Source organism: the organism of the source record quoted next, unplaced genomic scaffold, assembly GCF_019419815.1.
Source record: "Pyrus x bretschneideri cultivar Hongxiangsu unplaced genomic scaffold, Pyrus_bretschneideri_v1 Contig7, whole genome shotgun sequence".
Taxonomy (NCBI): domain Eukaryota; kingdom Viridiplantae; phylum Streptophyta; class Magnoliopsida; order Rosales; family Rosaceae; genus Pyrus; species Pyrus x bretschneideri.
The window spans coordinates 525,181-540,248 of NW_025999809.1; the positions used below are offsets into that span (position 1 = coordinate 525,181).

The following is a 15,068-nucleotide window of genomic DNA, read 5'->3' on the forward strand; positions in this document are numbered from 1 at the left end:
CCTCAACTTTAATCTAATTGTATTAATGATCATTTCAACATAACTCATTTTGATAAAATTCTGACAGAGTTGATGAAAATGACCATATCTATATATTTTGATGTGATGAGTTAAAAGATTAATGGTAATGAATTTTTAATTAAATGATCATTGCTCAAATTTAAATGAAATTGAAGAATTGTTGCTATAATTTACTCCTCGATTTTAACACCTCCGAATTCGTAATTTTTCATTTCCACTATTTCTGATTAATTCCCGAAAATCACTATAAAAATTGAGAATTGTCGGCATTTTTCGCTTTAGGCACTGTGTTGAAACCCTCGCTCTCTTTCTCACTACAAATCTCACACCAACATCACAGCCCCACCCCACCCTAAAGAACAAGCTCCGACCACCGCCCATGGCGACCAGCGTGATTAGGGTTCTTCTTCTCACTCTCCTCCTCATCGCATCCCCTTTCCTCCAAGGTCTCTCTCTCAAACCCAAAACTAGATCTAATATATACCTTTGTATACATTGTATTGTTTCGTTCATTTCGTTTGTTGAAATTGGGATTTGCTCATCGAATCGATTTACCAGCTAGTGTTTGGTGTTTACTTGTTGGGGTTGACTTTGTTGATCGGTGCAAATTAGATCTGGTTTGACTAATTTTCGTTTTGATCGATTTGATGCTCCATTGTCTTGATGGAGTGTGCTCGAATTTATTGTTGATGTGTAGGTTTGGCATAGATTAGATGAGTTTATTGTCGTTAATTTAATTAGTAGAAAGCGAAATTTCACTTCAAGGTAGCCTTTTCAGCTGACATGCAATTGCTTTCGTGAGGTTTTGGAATGCGATTACGTGTTTTGTTGATCTTTTTCGCTCATTGTCCTGCCCTTTTCAGATGACTTAACTAATGCTTGCATGCTGGGTTAGATAAGTAAAAGTTGAGTCTTGAGTTCAATAGACTCTGATTTACGTGTTTGGTTTGCAATATTCATAATTTGTGGAAATTAGGATAACATTTTGGTTGATTTAATGTGGATTCCAAGTGGGTCGTACTGAATATGTGGTTCTTCCGATCTTTAGTCGCCAGGGGCCAGTCTAATTCGGAAGTGGATGCTTCTGACACCGTGGAAGAAACTAGTGATCTTGGGATTGTTGGCGAGGATGTCCAAGATTTTGGAGACGGAAATTTTAGCCCAGCTCCCGGAGTTGATACAATCTGTTTCTTCCCCAAAAACATCGCTAAAAGTAAGAATTTCATCATTATTGTACATTGGAAAATTTATAGCCATTTTTTTTTTTTCAATTTTAGAAATGTGTTGTTTACTTTGATCTTGTCTATGCAGCGGTGGCGGCAGGGGAAGAGACTGAAATACTGGTTGGTCTGAAAAATGATGGTAATAAACATAACATTTTCTTATGTGATTGGATTCTCTCTTTCTTTGAGTGCAATGCAATGCTGTGTTCAAATTGTTTTTATCACCTTTATTATTTGTTCTGTGCTGCAACTTGCCAATTCCCCTTGGAAAGAGCAACATGATTACTTCTTGAGCAGGCGTACTCATGCACATTTTCTGCTATATTTTTTCTGAAATGGTTAGAACATGGCTTAATTGCTGTTTTGATGTGAAACCAGGAGAGTCAAGCTTGAATGTGATTGCAGTCAAAGCCAGCGTTCATCTTCCTTTCGATCACAATCTGCTGGTTCAGAATCTTACTGCCCAGGTAATTGTTGGTATGATTGGTTTACACATAAATAATCTCTGAATTTGCTTTTAAATTGTTTTGTTTCATCAGGAAATTTTTTTGTTGGTTAACATGTTTTTTTAGAATCTGGAAACATTTTATGACAATTAGTCTTGTTATGAACAACTGAACTTCATTTTTTCTTTCCATATTGCTATAATATCTCTTTTTATTTGCTTGCTGCTTGTGATATTGCTGATTGCATGTAACTTATTTTACAAGTGAAGGATATGTATGCTTAACAAACCATAGTTTGTTAAAATCTAGATTGGCAGGATATCCATGACCAGTGTAAGTTTGGTTATCTAAGTTTCCTATTGAAGCTTACTGAGATCTGTTTTCATAATTGACTTGGTAGAGATCATACCCCTCATTGCCTATTTTTAGCACAAGCCCAGTTGTCAAGTATTGTAATAATTAATATAAATAGTGGATGAGGGTTGATAGTCACGTTGAAAGGATAGCTCAATCAAGAACATTGAGAGTGATGAGAGTTCAGATTTGAACTTTAATGTAGAAGATTTTCCTTTTACCTGAATGACATGTTGAACTGATTCATTTTAAAGTATTTTGAAGATTCATAAAGTTTAATAACCTAAATCCTTTTTACTTATATTTTTAAAGCCCATTACCATTGGGTTGGTCATTTATTTTACCGCACCATTTTAGACTTTCTAGTTTGTAAAATGTACCTCTTATCTTTTCATGTTGGGAATTTTGTGTTACTCTTTGCATTAAAGTTGCTTCTGGCTAGTTTTGTTTTGTACTTTTGTCAGTTTCACATACAGATGTGGTTTAACTGTAGGCTTTTAACAATGGATCAGTTCCAGCTTCGGCCCAGGCTACTTTCCCATACATATTTGCTGTCAGCAAGTTCTTACAGGTATCATCATTCCCATCTATTGTTAACATCTGAAATTGCTTCTATTTTCAGTCAACTTACTTTAAAATGCAATTGAATCAATGGAGTGGGACGCTTTACCTAAATCATTTAATTTGTGTTATGCAGCCTGGCGCTTTTGATCTCGTGGGTACCATTTATTATGAGATAGACCAGCAACCATACCAGAGCACCTTCTACAATGGTACTATCGAAGTTGTTGAGGCTGGTGCTATGCTCAGCATTGAGTCTGTTTTTCTTGTCACCCTTGGATGTGCCCTTCTTGTCCTCCTAGGTTTATGGATTCATGGTCAAATACAGCACCTTTCTAAGGTATTCAGACTTATTTATGAAATTTTTTTTTTTTTACTATACTTGTTTCAAATCTTTATAAAACTGCACGTTTAATATAATATATGGGTGATGTTAGTTATATGTTTATATTTACTTTTGTTCATTTTTTTTCATTTAATTAATCTTTTGTGTGTGTCTGTTTTTGGTTAGAAAACCAAGAGGGCTCCCAAGGTGGAAGTTGGAACCAAGGCTACCGATGCCTCTATGGATGAATGGCTTCAGGTATGCAGTCGATGCTCCAAAATATCTCGCTAATTATTCTTATTTTGCTAACTTGTTTCGAATTTTCAAATTTTGTGTTTCCAACGGTTAAAACATGGCCCTGTTAATAGTTATCAATTTCTTTTTGAGATTTGCGTCTCTCATAATGCAAGTCATGCACTCATAACTTTTAATAGGGCCTATTCAATATGGGTTGCTTCATGTAGAACTTCCCGCATCTGTAGTTTAATCGGTGTTTCAAATTGCCACAGAAAAATAAAGAAGTATAAGTTTTAAACGAGGGATATAACAAAACAAAGAAGCATTGGTTCTTCTAATTTCATCTGTGTCAATAGTGAGCCGAGTCAGCTGTGTTGTTTAAAGTGTACTTTGTATCTTTGATCATTATAAATTCAAGAATCCATCCTTATGTGTACCGTTTTAACTCTTTTGATGGCCAGGGAACTGCATATACTCAGTCAGTCAAAGACAAAACAAAGAAGAAGAAATAGATTACAGAACTGTTCACAGTTCATCTGCACGAGACATTACATTGAAGTGCAGACTCTTATAACCCACACTAGGGATGTGAAGATATGTAAGAGAGGTCGAAAACTTGCACAAGTTCTGGAATTTAGACCAGAAAACAATACTTGCCTTGCTATTGTAGACACGACGGGAAACTTTTACAGTTTCTTTTTTAGAGATGGAGTTGAGAAGTTCAACTAACGCAATGCTAGGAATCATACAATTTTGTTGATGCGATACAATTTTCCTTAAGATCTTGTTTTGATTCGGGATTTGCATGGATTTGGCTTGTGCATTTGTTGATTCACCGTTTTTCAAGGATCTAGTTTATGCAAAGTAGCAACACTTTGGTATGAAAAAATGACGACGGTGACGTTAATGTTCGCGTTCGACGTTTAGTCGGTGTGGGTTTGGTCCACAGTGATGATATTTCTGTTGGGATTAAGAAAAGGGATGATGGAAAGCTTGTTTAAGGTAAAACAATGCAGTACTCCATGACATACAAAGGACAGTGGCTCTGCTAATAATGTGAGAGTAAGGGATACAATGAAACCCAAAAAAGGGTAAATCTTAGTTTACTACCCTCAAGTTTTGTGGTTTTTAACGTTTAGTACATGAAGTTTTTTTCGTCCCATCTAAAGTGTTAATTTTGGAGCAGTCTTATATATCCATAGTCTGGTTATTAAGTCTCCTATTAACTGATGACGTGGGGCAATGACTGAACGTCACGTGTCATTAAGGGGGTTCACGTGGAAATTAAAAATTCAAAAAAAAAGTTTCCCGTTCAAATTTAAAATATTAAAATAATTAATTAAATAAAAGTATTAAAAAACAAAAAAAGCCAGAAAACCCAGAACCTTCTTCGTCTTCCCCACCCAACACCCCTCCATCCCCTCCACAGCTCCACCCGTCCATCCCTTCCACCCTTGCTCCCACGATGAACATCGAACCCAAAGGCACTATTGTCTTCTCCACCGTTGGTAGACCTCACTATGGCTTTGACATTTTCGCCCTCCCCATCCTTCTCCACCCTTTCTCCACCAATATCGGCCTTGAGCGCCGCATCTCTAACGGCTGTTCCATCAACTTCAACGCCCAATTTGCTGACAACAACCACGAACCCCACTCCCTCGTCTTCATCTCCGAGCCAACCGTGTTTCCCGCCATTTACTTAACTCGGCTAGGACTCCCCCATCCCCAGCTCTTGCACTCCAAACCCAGATCCTTCTTCCATGACTAACCCATCATAAAAAATCACACCTTCTACTTTGTTTCAGCTCACCAGGATCCCAATCGATACTTCAAATCCTGTATTGAATTTCAAGTATGGATTTATTTCTACTATTTCATGTATTGTAAAGATACAAAGAGAAATAAGAGATATTTAAGGGTTAGGAATTAGTGCACATACCATGCACACTGCTATACGGGAAACCCTAATAGCCACTACACAAAGGTTAGTATAGGAGACTTACACCAAATCTCCTTAAATTAAGGAGTAGCTAACAAGAAAGAGACTACATACAAGTTGACAAGGTAACCCATAAATCTGCAGCCCTAATAACCTAATAACCACCATCACCATTCTTCCAATACTCCCCCTTAAGCCAAATCCAGCAAATTGATGGAACGAAGCTTGCCCAAAAGACGTTGAAACTGATTCATAGGCAAGGATTTAGTGAATAGGTTAGCAAGGTGGTCAGTACTTCGAACATAGTGAGTTTGAATGACCTGTGTTTGCACTTGTTCACGTACATAATGGCAATCCACTTCGACGTGCTTGGTCCTTTCGTGAAACACTGAATTTGAGGTAATGTGCATGGTTGCCTGATTGTCACAATAAAGAGACATGGGCTGAAATTTGAAGACGCCTAAATCATAAAGGAGACCTACCAGATTAGCTCACAAAAGTGGAAGCCAATAATCTATACTCAGCCTCAGCACTTGATCTGGCAATGATGCGAGAATTATACGCACACAAATTAAACCCTCTTTTTGACAATTGTAGTATGGATGTAAGTAGGGATCGTTCTGGACCGGGGATTAGGAGGGATTGTTAACCACTTGGATTTGACTTCAAAAACGTAAAAACAATATAAAACACTAAACTAGACTCAAAGAATGTGAAACTAAACGTTAAAACACTAAGACAAAACAAAAGACTCAAAATGCTTTAAAAACACAAACTAAAATGATTTCTAACTAAATTGAACAATAAAGTAAAGGGGGATTGAATTTTGGACGGAATTAAACTAAATGAACAAATTGCAATTAAAACATAATGTAAATATGAAATTGATGAAATGGAATGAATGGATGCTAGCCAAGGGGTTCATCTCCACACATGTTACACTTGCATAATAAAAAGATTTCTAATTGCATTTCAATAAACCATGAATTCTCAACGCTCCGGGTTAATTAGGTCCGCTTAAATTAACCGTCAAGTTTTCCTTAAGTTAATGAATTGGATGATTGCATATGACAACCCAAAGCATTCCTTACTAGTTCCCTACATGAATTGCATAATAGAGATACAAGCAATAAGCAACATGAAAACTATAAGTGTTGACGAGGCATTCGTTACTATGATTGCATGAAACTTATGCCAAGAATTTGTTTAACGCGATTGTTTATAAGCAACCTCCACTACTTGTGAATATAAGTTCATAACTATTACGTGAAACTCACTTATATTCTAGCGTCAAATTCATACATGAAAATTAAGCGTTCATTCTTAATAAACATACATAAATAGGATATCAATCAAATAGTTAAACAAATTGAATTCACAACTTATGAAACGTAATTAAAAGTACTCAAATCATATTGCAAGCATAAACATATATTTCGAATCACCCCCTAGCTAAGGGGGGTTTAGTTCCTCATACGTACAAAACAAAGAGAATTGAAATTAAACATTGAAATCAAAGAAACGCCTAAACATTCCAACAACTCAAACTTGAATTGTATGAACGTTTAGGCCCTCTTATCTTCCTCTTCGTTGTAGCATAAGGTCTAAGGATAGTTGGTTTGGGGGAATGGAAGTGTGGAATTATGGAAGTGGATGAGGAGTGGTGGAAATGGAAGAATGGTTTTTGGATTCTAAGGGAGACTCACGGCTAGGAAAAAGAATGGATGATTTTGAGGAGTGTTGTGTTGTGAATGAGATGTGAGAATGGAGAGTGAATTGAATGATATGGAAGTGTGGGATGAATTGAATGATGCAAATGAATGAAGTGTGTGTGTGGTTTATATAGGGAGAGAATGGATGGGAGATCATGTGAATGATAGCTAGGAGAATGATTAAAGGGGTGTGAATGGTTGGAAATGCATGTGGGTGAATTGGTGGTGCAATGATGAAAGAATAAGTGCATGTGTGTGTTTTGTGTTGGAATGAATGCGGATGCATGATGAAGAGTTAATAAATAATGCATGTAGGGTTAGCTAGGTTGGAAAGGTGTGGAAGATGGATGGAATTAGGGGGAATGCATGGCAATGATGGAGAGTTCTTTGGTGATGAATGCAATGATGAAGAGTGAACAAATAATGCATGTAGGGTTAGCTAGGTTGGCTTTGTTTGGGTGCATGTGAGTTAAAGAGGGAGAATGTGGTGAAATGATGAAGTAGGAAGGTGGAAATGCATGTGAATGCATGTGAGTGCATGTGTGTGTGAATGGGTGTTTCTTGATGGTTTTGGGGTTGTGATGCATGTGAATGCATGTGGCTAAGGCTTGTTGATTGGGCTAGAGGTTTTGCATGGCTCAAAGGATTGTTTGATTGGGCTAGGCCCTTTGTTTTATGTCCAAAGTGCATACAAGGCTTTCAAATTCGTCCAACACTTTGGCTCCAAAAATATGCTATCCATTCCAAGCCCAATTTTGCTCCAAAATGCTCCAAAATGCATCTTTTTGCTTCCTTAGCCATATGAACCTAAAAACACACGAAAATGGCTTAAACTACTAAAACAACTATGAATTAACAACATAGATGCACGAAAACAAGCTAAGTAAGTCGCCTAAATATGCTCCTATCAGGCAACAACTGCTTGTTTTTTTTCTTTTCCATGTGACTAAGTTTCCTACCACAAACATGCAATATCCAGTTGTTGATTTGTGATCTATCGAATTTCCAGCCCAGTCAGCATCACAATATCCCATTATTTGAGTGCTTCCATTGTTCTTCATGATTATGACACGACCTATGGATCCTTTCAAGTAACGAAGGATTCTTTTGACAAGGTTAAAGTGCTCAAGAGTAGGTGCATGCATGAATTGACTCGCAATACTCACAGAATATAAGATGTCAGGTCTTGTGATAGTGAAATATGTCAACTTACCTACCAGTCTTTGATAGTAACCAGCGTTGGGAAAAGGTTCATCATCCAAACTGAGTTTAAGTTTGCTATCAAGAGGTGACTTGGCTGGTTTGACATGCTTCCTTGAGTATATCAAGTATATACTTTCGTTGGTTTAGAAATAGACCCTTATGAGAATAAGCCATTTCTATACCTAGAAAATATTTCAGTACCCCTAGATCTTTGATGTCAAACTATTGTTTGAGAGCTCGTTTGAGATTGGCAATTTCTTCTTCATTATCACCTGTGATAATTAAGTCATCAACATAAATTAAGAGCACCAATTTCCCTAAATGTCCAGGACATGTTCGGTGCACACAAACATGGAAGAATCTGCACTGCTTCTATCAAAACCAGCATTGATGAGAACCGAGCTGAGTTTGGCATACCAAGCTCGAGGTGATTGCTTCAGTTCATAGATAGCTTTATTCAACTTGCACACCATCTGTGAATTACCACTTTGTGAATGTCCAGGAGGCAATTTCATGTAGAATTCTTCTTTGAGATCCCCATGCAAGAATGCATTTTTAACATCCATTTGATACATTGACCATCCCTTATTCACAGCAATGAGAGAAAAACCCTTATTGAGTTCATCTATGCAACAGGAGCAAAGGTTTCCTTGTAGTCGACATCAAGAGTTTGCGTGAAACCACGGGCTACCAATCTCGCCTTATGTCTTTCAATCGATCCATCTAAGTTGAACTTAATCTTACATATCCATCTGCATCCCACAATCTTTTTTCCTTTTGGTAACTTTACAATGCTCCAAGTGTTGTGTTGATCGAGTGCGTGTAGCTCATCATGCATAGCTTTCCTCCACACTTTAGATTCATTTGCATCTTGGAAATTTTGAGGTTCTGAGAGGTCAGAAAGCTTGTTGAGGAATGCACTGTGAGTAGGTGCCAGTTTATGATAAGAGACATAATTGGAGGTTGGATGTCATGGCTGCTAAGTCACATAGTCTTGCAATCTAGCAAGCAACTGTCTTTCTCTTGTAGGATTATGTCGTGGTGCAACTAGTGTTGATTCATGTTCCTTGACTTCTGAGGTCACATTTTGCCAATTTTCACGCACTTCATCGGCTGGATTGCTAGTAGACAGACCCTCATTGATTTGTTCACTTGAAGGAAGAGATCCTTGAGCAGGAAGAATAAGACTTGAATTTGAATCTTCAGTGATTAAGGCATTTGTGGTTGGCAAAGGAAACAGATCCAAGTAGTTCTCCCCCTGAGTGTTAACTTTCTTACTGTAAAAATGGTTAGTTTCATGAAACCTAACATCCTTAGACACAATAAGTTTCTTAAGTTGAGGGTTATAACATTTGTATCTTTTTTGAGTTGAAGAATACCCAAGAAAGATACACTTTGCTGCTCGAGGATCAATTTTATCTCGATATAGAGATTGAATGTGCACAAAACAGATACATCCAAAGACTCTAAGATGATAGAGATCCACCTTTCTTCCTTTTATTATCTTCATTGGAGACTTGAACTTCAACACCCTACTAGGCAATCTGTTAATTAAATAAGCAGCTACCATAACACCATGTGACCATAATTTCTTAGGCACATTCATTTGCAACATCAATGCCGTAGTTTTTTTCAATAAGTCACGATTTTTCCTCTCAGCAATGCCATTCTGCTGAGGGGTTCCAACACAGCTAGTTTGATGCATAATGCCATTGTTGCTTAAGTATTGTGTCATGATTTGAGACATGTATTCTGAGTCATTATTAGACCTTAATGTTTGAACATTTGAAGAGAAATGATTTTTAACAAGGTTATGAAAGTCTTTAAACATATCCATTACTTGACTTTTTGATTTCAAAAGATACAACCAAGTTGCCCTTGAATAATCATCAATAAAAGTTACAAAATACTTGTAACCATCAAAAGATTCACTAATAGGACCCCAAATATCTAAGTGTACAAGTTCAAAAATCTTGCTAGCCCTAGATACAGACTCTCTCGAGGGTAATTAAGTAGCTTTGGACATATGACAAGTTTCACACTTAATTGCTTCTTTCCTCGAATTGGGAAACAAATTGGACAAAACATGTTGGGAAGGATGAACTAGACGTTGATGCCACAAAAAATTGTCTTGGTTGGGAATTAACTTGACTTGAAATCCATTTGGACTATTTTTTGAGATGTAATGCAGTCCATCTAGATAAAAACCCTCACCAATTGTCTTCTTGGTGATACAATCCTGAAAAATGACACTTTGTGGTGAAAAGATGACCAAACAGTTTAAAGTATTTGTGATTTTCCCCACAGATAAGAGTTGGAAAGGAAATGAAGGTACATACAAAGCCATTGACTTGATTTCATCTGAAATCAGATGACCTATTCCCTTCCCTACAACTTTAGCCCCTTCATCATTTGTAACTGACACTTGTGATGGTTCATTCAATTTTTCAAACTCTTTTAGTTTTGACACTTTGTTAGTCGTGTGGTCTATGGCTTCCCAATCAACAATCCAAAAATCATGCAACAAATTAACATTTAGAGCAGTTTTGAAAGCATTTAAGATACCTTGATGTTCTTGCTTTGGTATATGATTAGTATTTGTAAAAAAACCAGCAAACTTGCCTAACAAGTCAGTGGTATTTTCATCTTCAGGATCAACAGCTTGATCGGCTACTTTTCTTCCTCATTCCTTTTGTAGGAAGTTTGGAAACTTGTTAATAAGATCTACAGGATTAGCTGTGAACTGCTTGTAATGATCATGATTGTTGATAGTTGAAGACGAAGCCATGTTGGCTTGGTGGGAAAGTTGTGCTGGTTGATATCTTCTAAGTAGAACTTTGTTTTTCAGAAAATCAGGTTTCAACTCTAGATGCAAGATCCAGCAAGTCTCCTTATCATGGCCATTGTATTGACAATGCTGACACTTCAAGTTAGGGTTTTTACCTTTGTATCTCTTTTCATTGGTCATATAAGCTAGATTTTCAGTAACGTTCACTTTGGTTCCTGCATTCATAACCTTCTTTCTCACTTTCTCTCGTTGAATGGTAGCACAGATGCTTGTGAAGGTTGGCAACTTGGAATTCATAAGGATATGGCTTCTTAGATCTTCATAGTCAGAGCTCAGGCTGGACAAGAGATGAAAGATTTTATCCTCCTTAGCCCTTTTTAGGAGAACTATGGAGTCAGTGGTATGTGGCCTGTGGACATCCAATTCATTCCACATACTTTTTAGAGATCTAAGATGTTGAGTGAAGCTCTTACCTTCTTGCTGGATACATGAGATGTTTCTTTTAAGTTGAAACACGCAAGCGGAGTTGTTTTGGTTCCCATACATCTCCTTCACGGTTGTCCATAGCAAGAGAGAAGACTCAGAATAACTGAAGATCTCAGCTATTTTTCGATCCATGGAGTTGAGTAACCATGACATAACAAGTTGATCTTTACATAGTCAGGCTTCATAATCTGAGGATGAAGCTTCTGGAGCAGGAACCTTACCATTGATGAACCCGAGTTTGTTTCTTCCACCAAGAGTAAGAGCCATCGCCCTTGACCACAGGAGATAATTGAACTCATTCAGTAGTACTGAGCTGAGCCTTTGGTTGGGATTGGTATCCACTCCATATAAATTCTTAGGTCGAGAAGTAATGGTGTTTTTGACTTTCTGGTTAACTGAATTTTCTTTAGCCATTTGTTTGAAGATTGGAGATGTTTACAATGTGATACACACAGATACAGGTTCAAAGGAAGACCTGCTCTGATACCATATTGAATTTCAAGTATGGATTTGTTTCTACTATTTCATGTATTGTAAAGATACAAAGAGAAATAAGAGATATTTAAGGGTTAGGAATCAGTGCACATACCATGCACACAGCTATCCGGGAAGTCCTAATAACCATTACATAAAGGCTAGTCTAGGAGACTTACACCAAATCTCCTTAAATCAAGGAGTTGACAACAAGGGAAAAGACTTACACCAAATCTCCTTAAATTAAGGGATGTGTTATCCACACACCCCATTTTACTTCTTACACACCCTTTATTAATTTCTATCTGTTGATTTTCCTCAATTCATCCGATCCGACGGCCAAAAATTAAAAGGTTGTGTGAAAAGCAAAATGGGGTGTGTGAATATCACACCCCTAAATTAAGGAGTAGCTAACAAGAAAAAGACTACATACAAGTTGACAAGGTAACCTATAAAGTTGCAGCCCTAATAACCTAATAACCACCATTACCATTCTTCCAATATCCTGGTATGCTCTCTATTCATCCACACTCCTCCATGACAAAATCACAACTCGATTGACTTCCTCTGACTTCGTCGATTACAGTCTCGCTCTCTCTCTTTAGAAAATTCGTCACCGTCGCCTAGTACGGATCTCATCCATGGGGTGGTGAATTTCACGATCTCAACATCGATATAGTTGTATTCAAAGCATCGCGACCCAACAAGTGTATATTTGTCTGCGAGCACGGTGGCTGACCTACTTAGTTCGGCGACTCTGCCATATATTTTCACCGCCAACATGACGACGGCTGATGAAGCATTTTCCGGGTCGATTTTCATTTTCTCAAATCTGGAGTCCTCTTTTGGGTTCCCAATCACTCCCACTCGAAGTCACTCTATTGGGGTTCCATTACTTCACCCCGATAGATTTCCACGACGGCAAAAGAATCGCCGTCACTCCTGGCAGGCCCGATAAGAATTTTTGACACATAAAGCTCTTTGATGTCGAATCCAAGATGTTTGAATCGATGACAGAGATCCTGAACCCGAATTGCCACCATTACAGCCCGTTTGTTTCGTCCAATTCATAGCTCCTTGGGTATCACCAATTCTGGGGTGATTCGACTAAGTGAGGCGAGTTCGATTCCACAATTCCTTATATCGAGCGAGTGTCTTCGCCTATTGAACAACTCCAGATGCTGAGGATTCAGGGTTCGTTCCCAACCTTCTCTCCGAGCAGTGATTTGATCACGTATAATCAGGATTTGGATGGGAATAGCGGAATCAATGTTATCAAATCGGACGGCTCAAACTGCTGGAATTTGATCAAGGGCCGGGCAACCTTCTACAATGCTTGGTGCCTAACCAAGAAGTCGTGGAGGGGTGGATCCGTGATGGGGATGGAAAGATGTCGGGTGGGGAAGACGAAGAGTTCTGGGCTTTATATATATATATATATTTAATTAATTATTTTAATATTTTAAATTTGGGCGGGAATTTTATTTTATTTTTTTGGATTTTTAATTTCCACGTGAACCCCCTTAATGACACGTGGTGTCCAGTCATTGTCTACATGGGCACCACACGTCATCAGTTAACGGGAGACTTAACAACCAAACTAACAGATGTATGAGACTGTCCCAAAATTAACACTTTAGGTATGACTCTAGGACGAAAAAAACTTCATGTACTAAATGTTGAAAACCACGAAACTTGATGGTAGTAAACTGAGATCTACCCATGAAAAAGATATACATTTTTGCATTTTTAATGCTGCACAAGTAGTTTAACACAGGATCGTTCAAGTCGGTTTTTTTTTTTTTTTTTCATACACATTTTTGCATTTTTAATGCTACACAAGTAGTTAGTAAGAACCAGATAAAAAAGAAATGCTCTAAAGCTTCAATTAGTTAACTGTAGAAGCTTTTCACGTTGTAGGTTCGAGCTTATGGGCGTAAAGCAATTTAGGGCATATTTATTGAAGGGGAATCAGATCAACTAGCAATTGATGTTAGGTATTTGATTATGCATTTGAAGAAAATTCATATTTTTTTAATTATGTCTGATCATAAAAATTACAAGACATATGTGGCACGTATATCGAGCAACTATTGGGCTAATTACATCTTTCTTGTGAATGCATGCGTGCCAACTCGCAATTGAGCTTGGTTGAGCGAGTAGAATAGATGTGGTGGTATGGTGTTGAACACCTTGCTGACTTCTGCATTGAACAGCTAGGTTCTATAATTTGAAGATAAGGTATCCAATTCACTACTAAGTTCAGGATCTTTGACTCTATTTGTAAAAATATAGGTGCGCCGAATTGGAATTAGGATGCAAGAGTAAAGATACTCAAGGGAAATGAGTGTCTTTATAGTGAATGTCATTCGACTGTCGGAATGGCGAACTCTGAATTTTACATGGGAGTAATGGTTATAGACACCTCACTTCGCTAAGAAGCGAATGAAGTGGCCTTGTTTGGTGAAAGAATTAAAGACTCCTTGTCGATTGAGACTTGGATAGATAATCAAACTTAAAGTAGTGTTGTTAATCCAAATTGAACATACTTCTCGATCGATTGATTTTATAGCTCTAGTAGTGTTAATCCAAACTAAATGTGTTACTGGTCGCCAATACAATGTTATTAATCCAAACAGAGGGGGTGCTGTCGAGGTGTTAGGATAATTAGTATTTTTCTCATGGGTGTGAGAAGGTTTCGCATAGAGCATTTGAGTTTGTGTGCTGAGTTGAAGAGGGCTCTGGACGTTGCAAAACTTCATATTTGTAAGGGTGAATTTCGTGATGGCTAAGTCCGCTGAGTTGTAAAATTATGATAATATTCCAACTTTTTGGCATATTCTTTGAATATACTCGGAATTCTCAACCAAAACTCTATCATTGCCAAGTCTCGCAGTCTTCGACTAGGACTCGAAACCTAGATTGATTATGCGATTGATTCAACCTTTATAAGGAAACCAATCCCGATCCTTAAAATTTCTCTCATCCAACAACTTAAAGTATATGGGCAGAGTAGGTGCAAAATCCTGTCCAAACAGATTTATGTGTTGTAAAAAGGTTAAGAAGGAAAATAATTCTCATGGTTACATTTTAGTTAATACATGAAACTGAATTGATTCATGTTCTTATTCCCTACACGTAAACATGTTCTTACTTGATATGCAGAGTTTATCGATAAATCCTGTAACGACCCGTCCCCAAAAATTATGGTTTTTATAATTTTAAAATGTGAAATTACGAAAAATGCCCTTTGAGGAAATATGTTAACTTTTGTTGACCACCTTGTCGTGTCACGTAAG

General features: G+C 37.6%; 1 protein-coding gene across 1 annotated transcript; it reads left to right on the forward strand.

Annotated features, from left to right (window-relative positions):
* The first annotated feature begins 286 nt into the window (after positions 1 to 286).
* On the forward strand, positions 287 to 3,973 carry LOC103966226 (translocon-associated protein subunit alpha-like). The gene is made up of 8 exons (XM_009379382.3): positions 287 to 467; positions 1,070 to 1,234; positions 1,333 to 1,383; positions 1,623 to 1,711; positions 2,538 to 2,615; positions 2,742 to 2,945; positions 3,117 to 3,188; positions 3,629 to 3,973. Exons 1-8 carry the CDS (start codon positions 401 to 403, stop codon positions 3,677 to 3,679), a joined length of 777 nt encoding a protein of 258 aa, XP_009377657.2. The 5' UTR covers positions 287 to 400; the 3' UTR covers positions 3,680 to 3,973.
* Positions 3,974 to 15,068: the final 11,095 nt, after the last annotated feature.

Bases quoted from the DNA above. Each gene is read 5' to 3' on its own strand.
- LOC103966226 (XM_009379382.3), top strand. From the start codon at position 401: ATGGCGACCAGCGTGATTAGGGTTCTTCTTCTCACTCTCCTCCTCATC. The intron at 2,616-2,741 runs GTATCATCATTC...TGTGTTATGCAG, and splicing joins CTGTCAGCAAGTTCTTACAG to CCTGGCGCTTTTGATCTCGT. The intron at 2,946-3,116 runs GTATTCAGACTT...GTTTTTGGTTAG, and splicing joins AAATACAGCACCTTTCTAAG to AAAACCAAGAGGGCTCCCAA.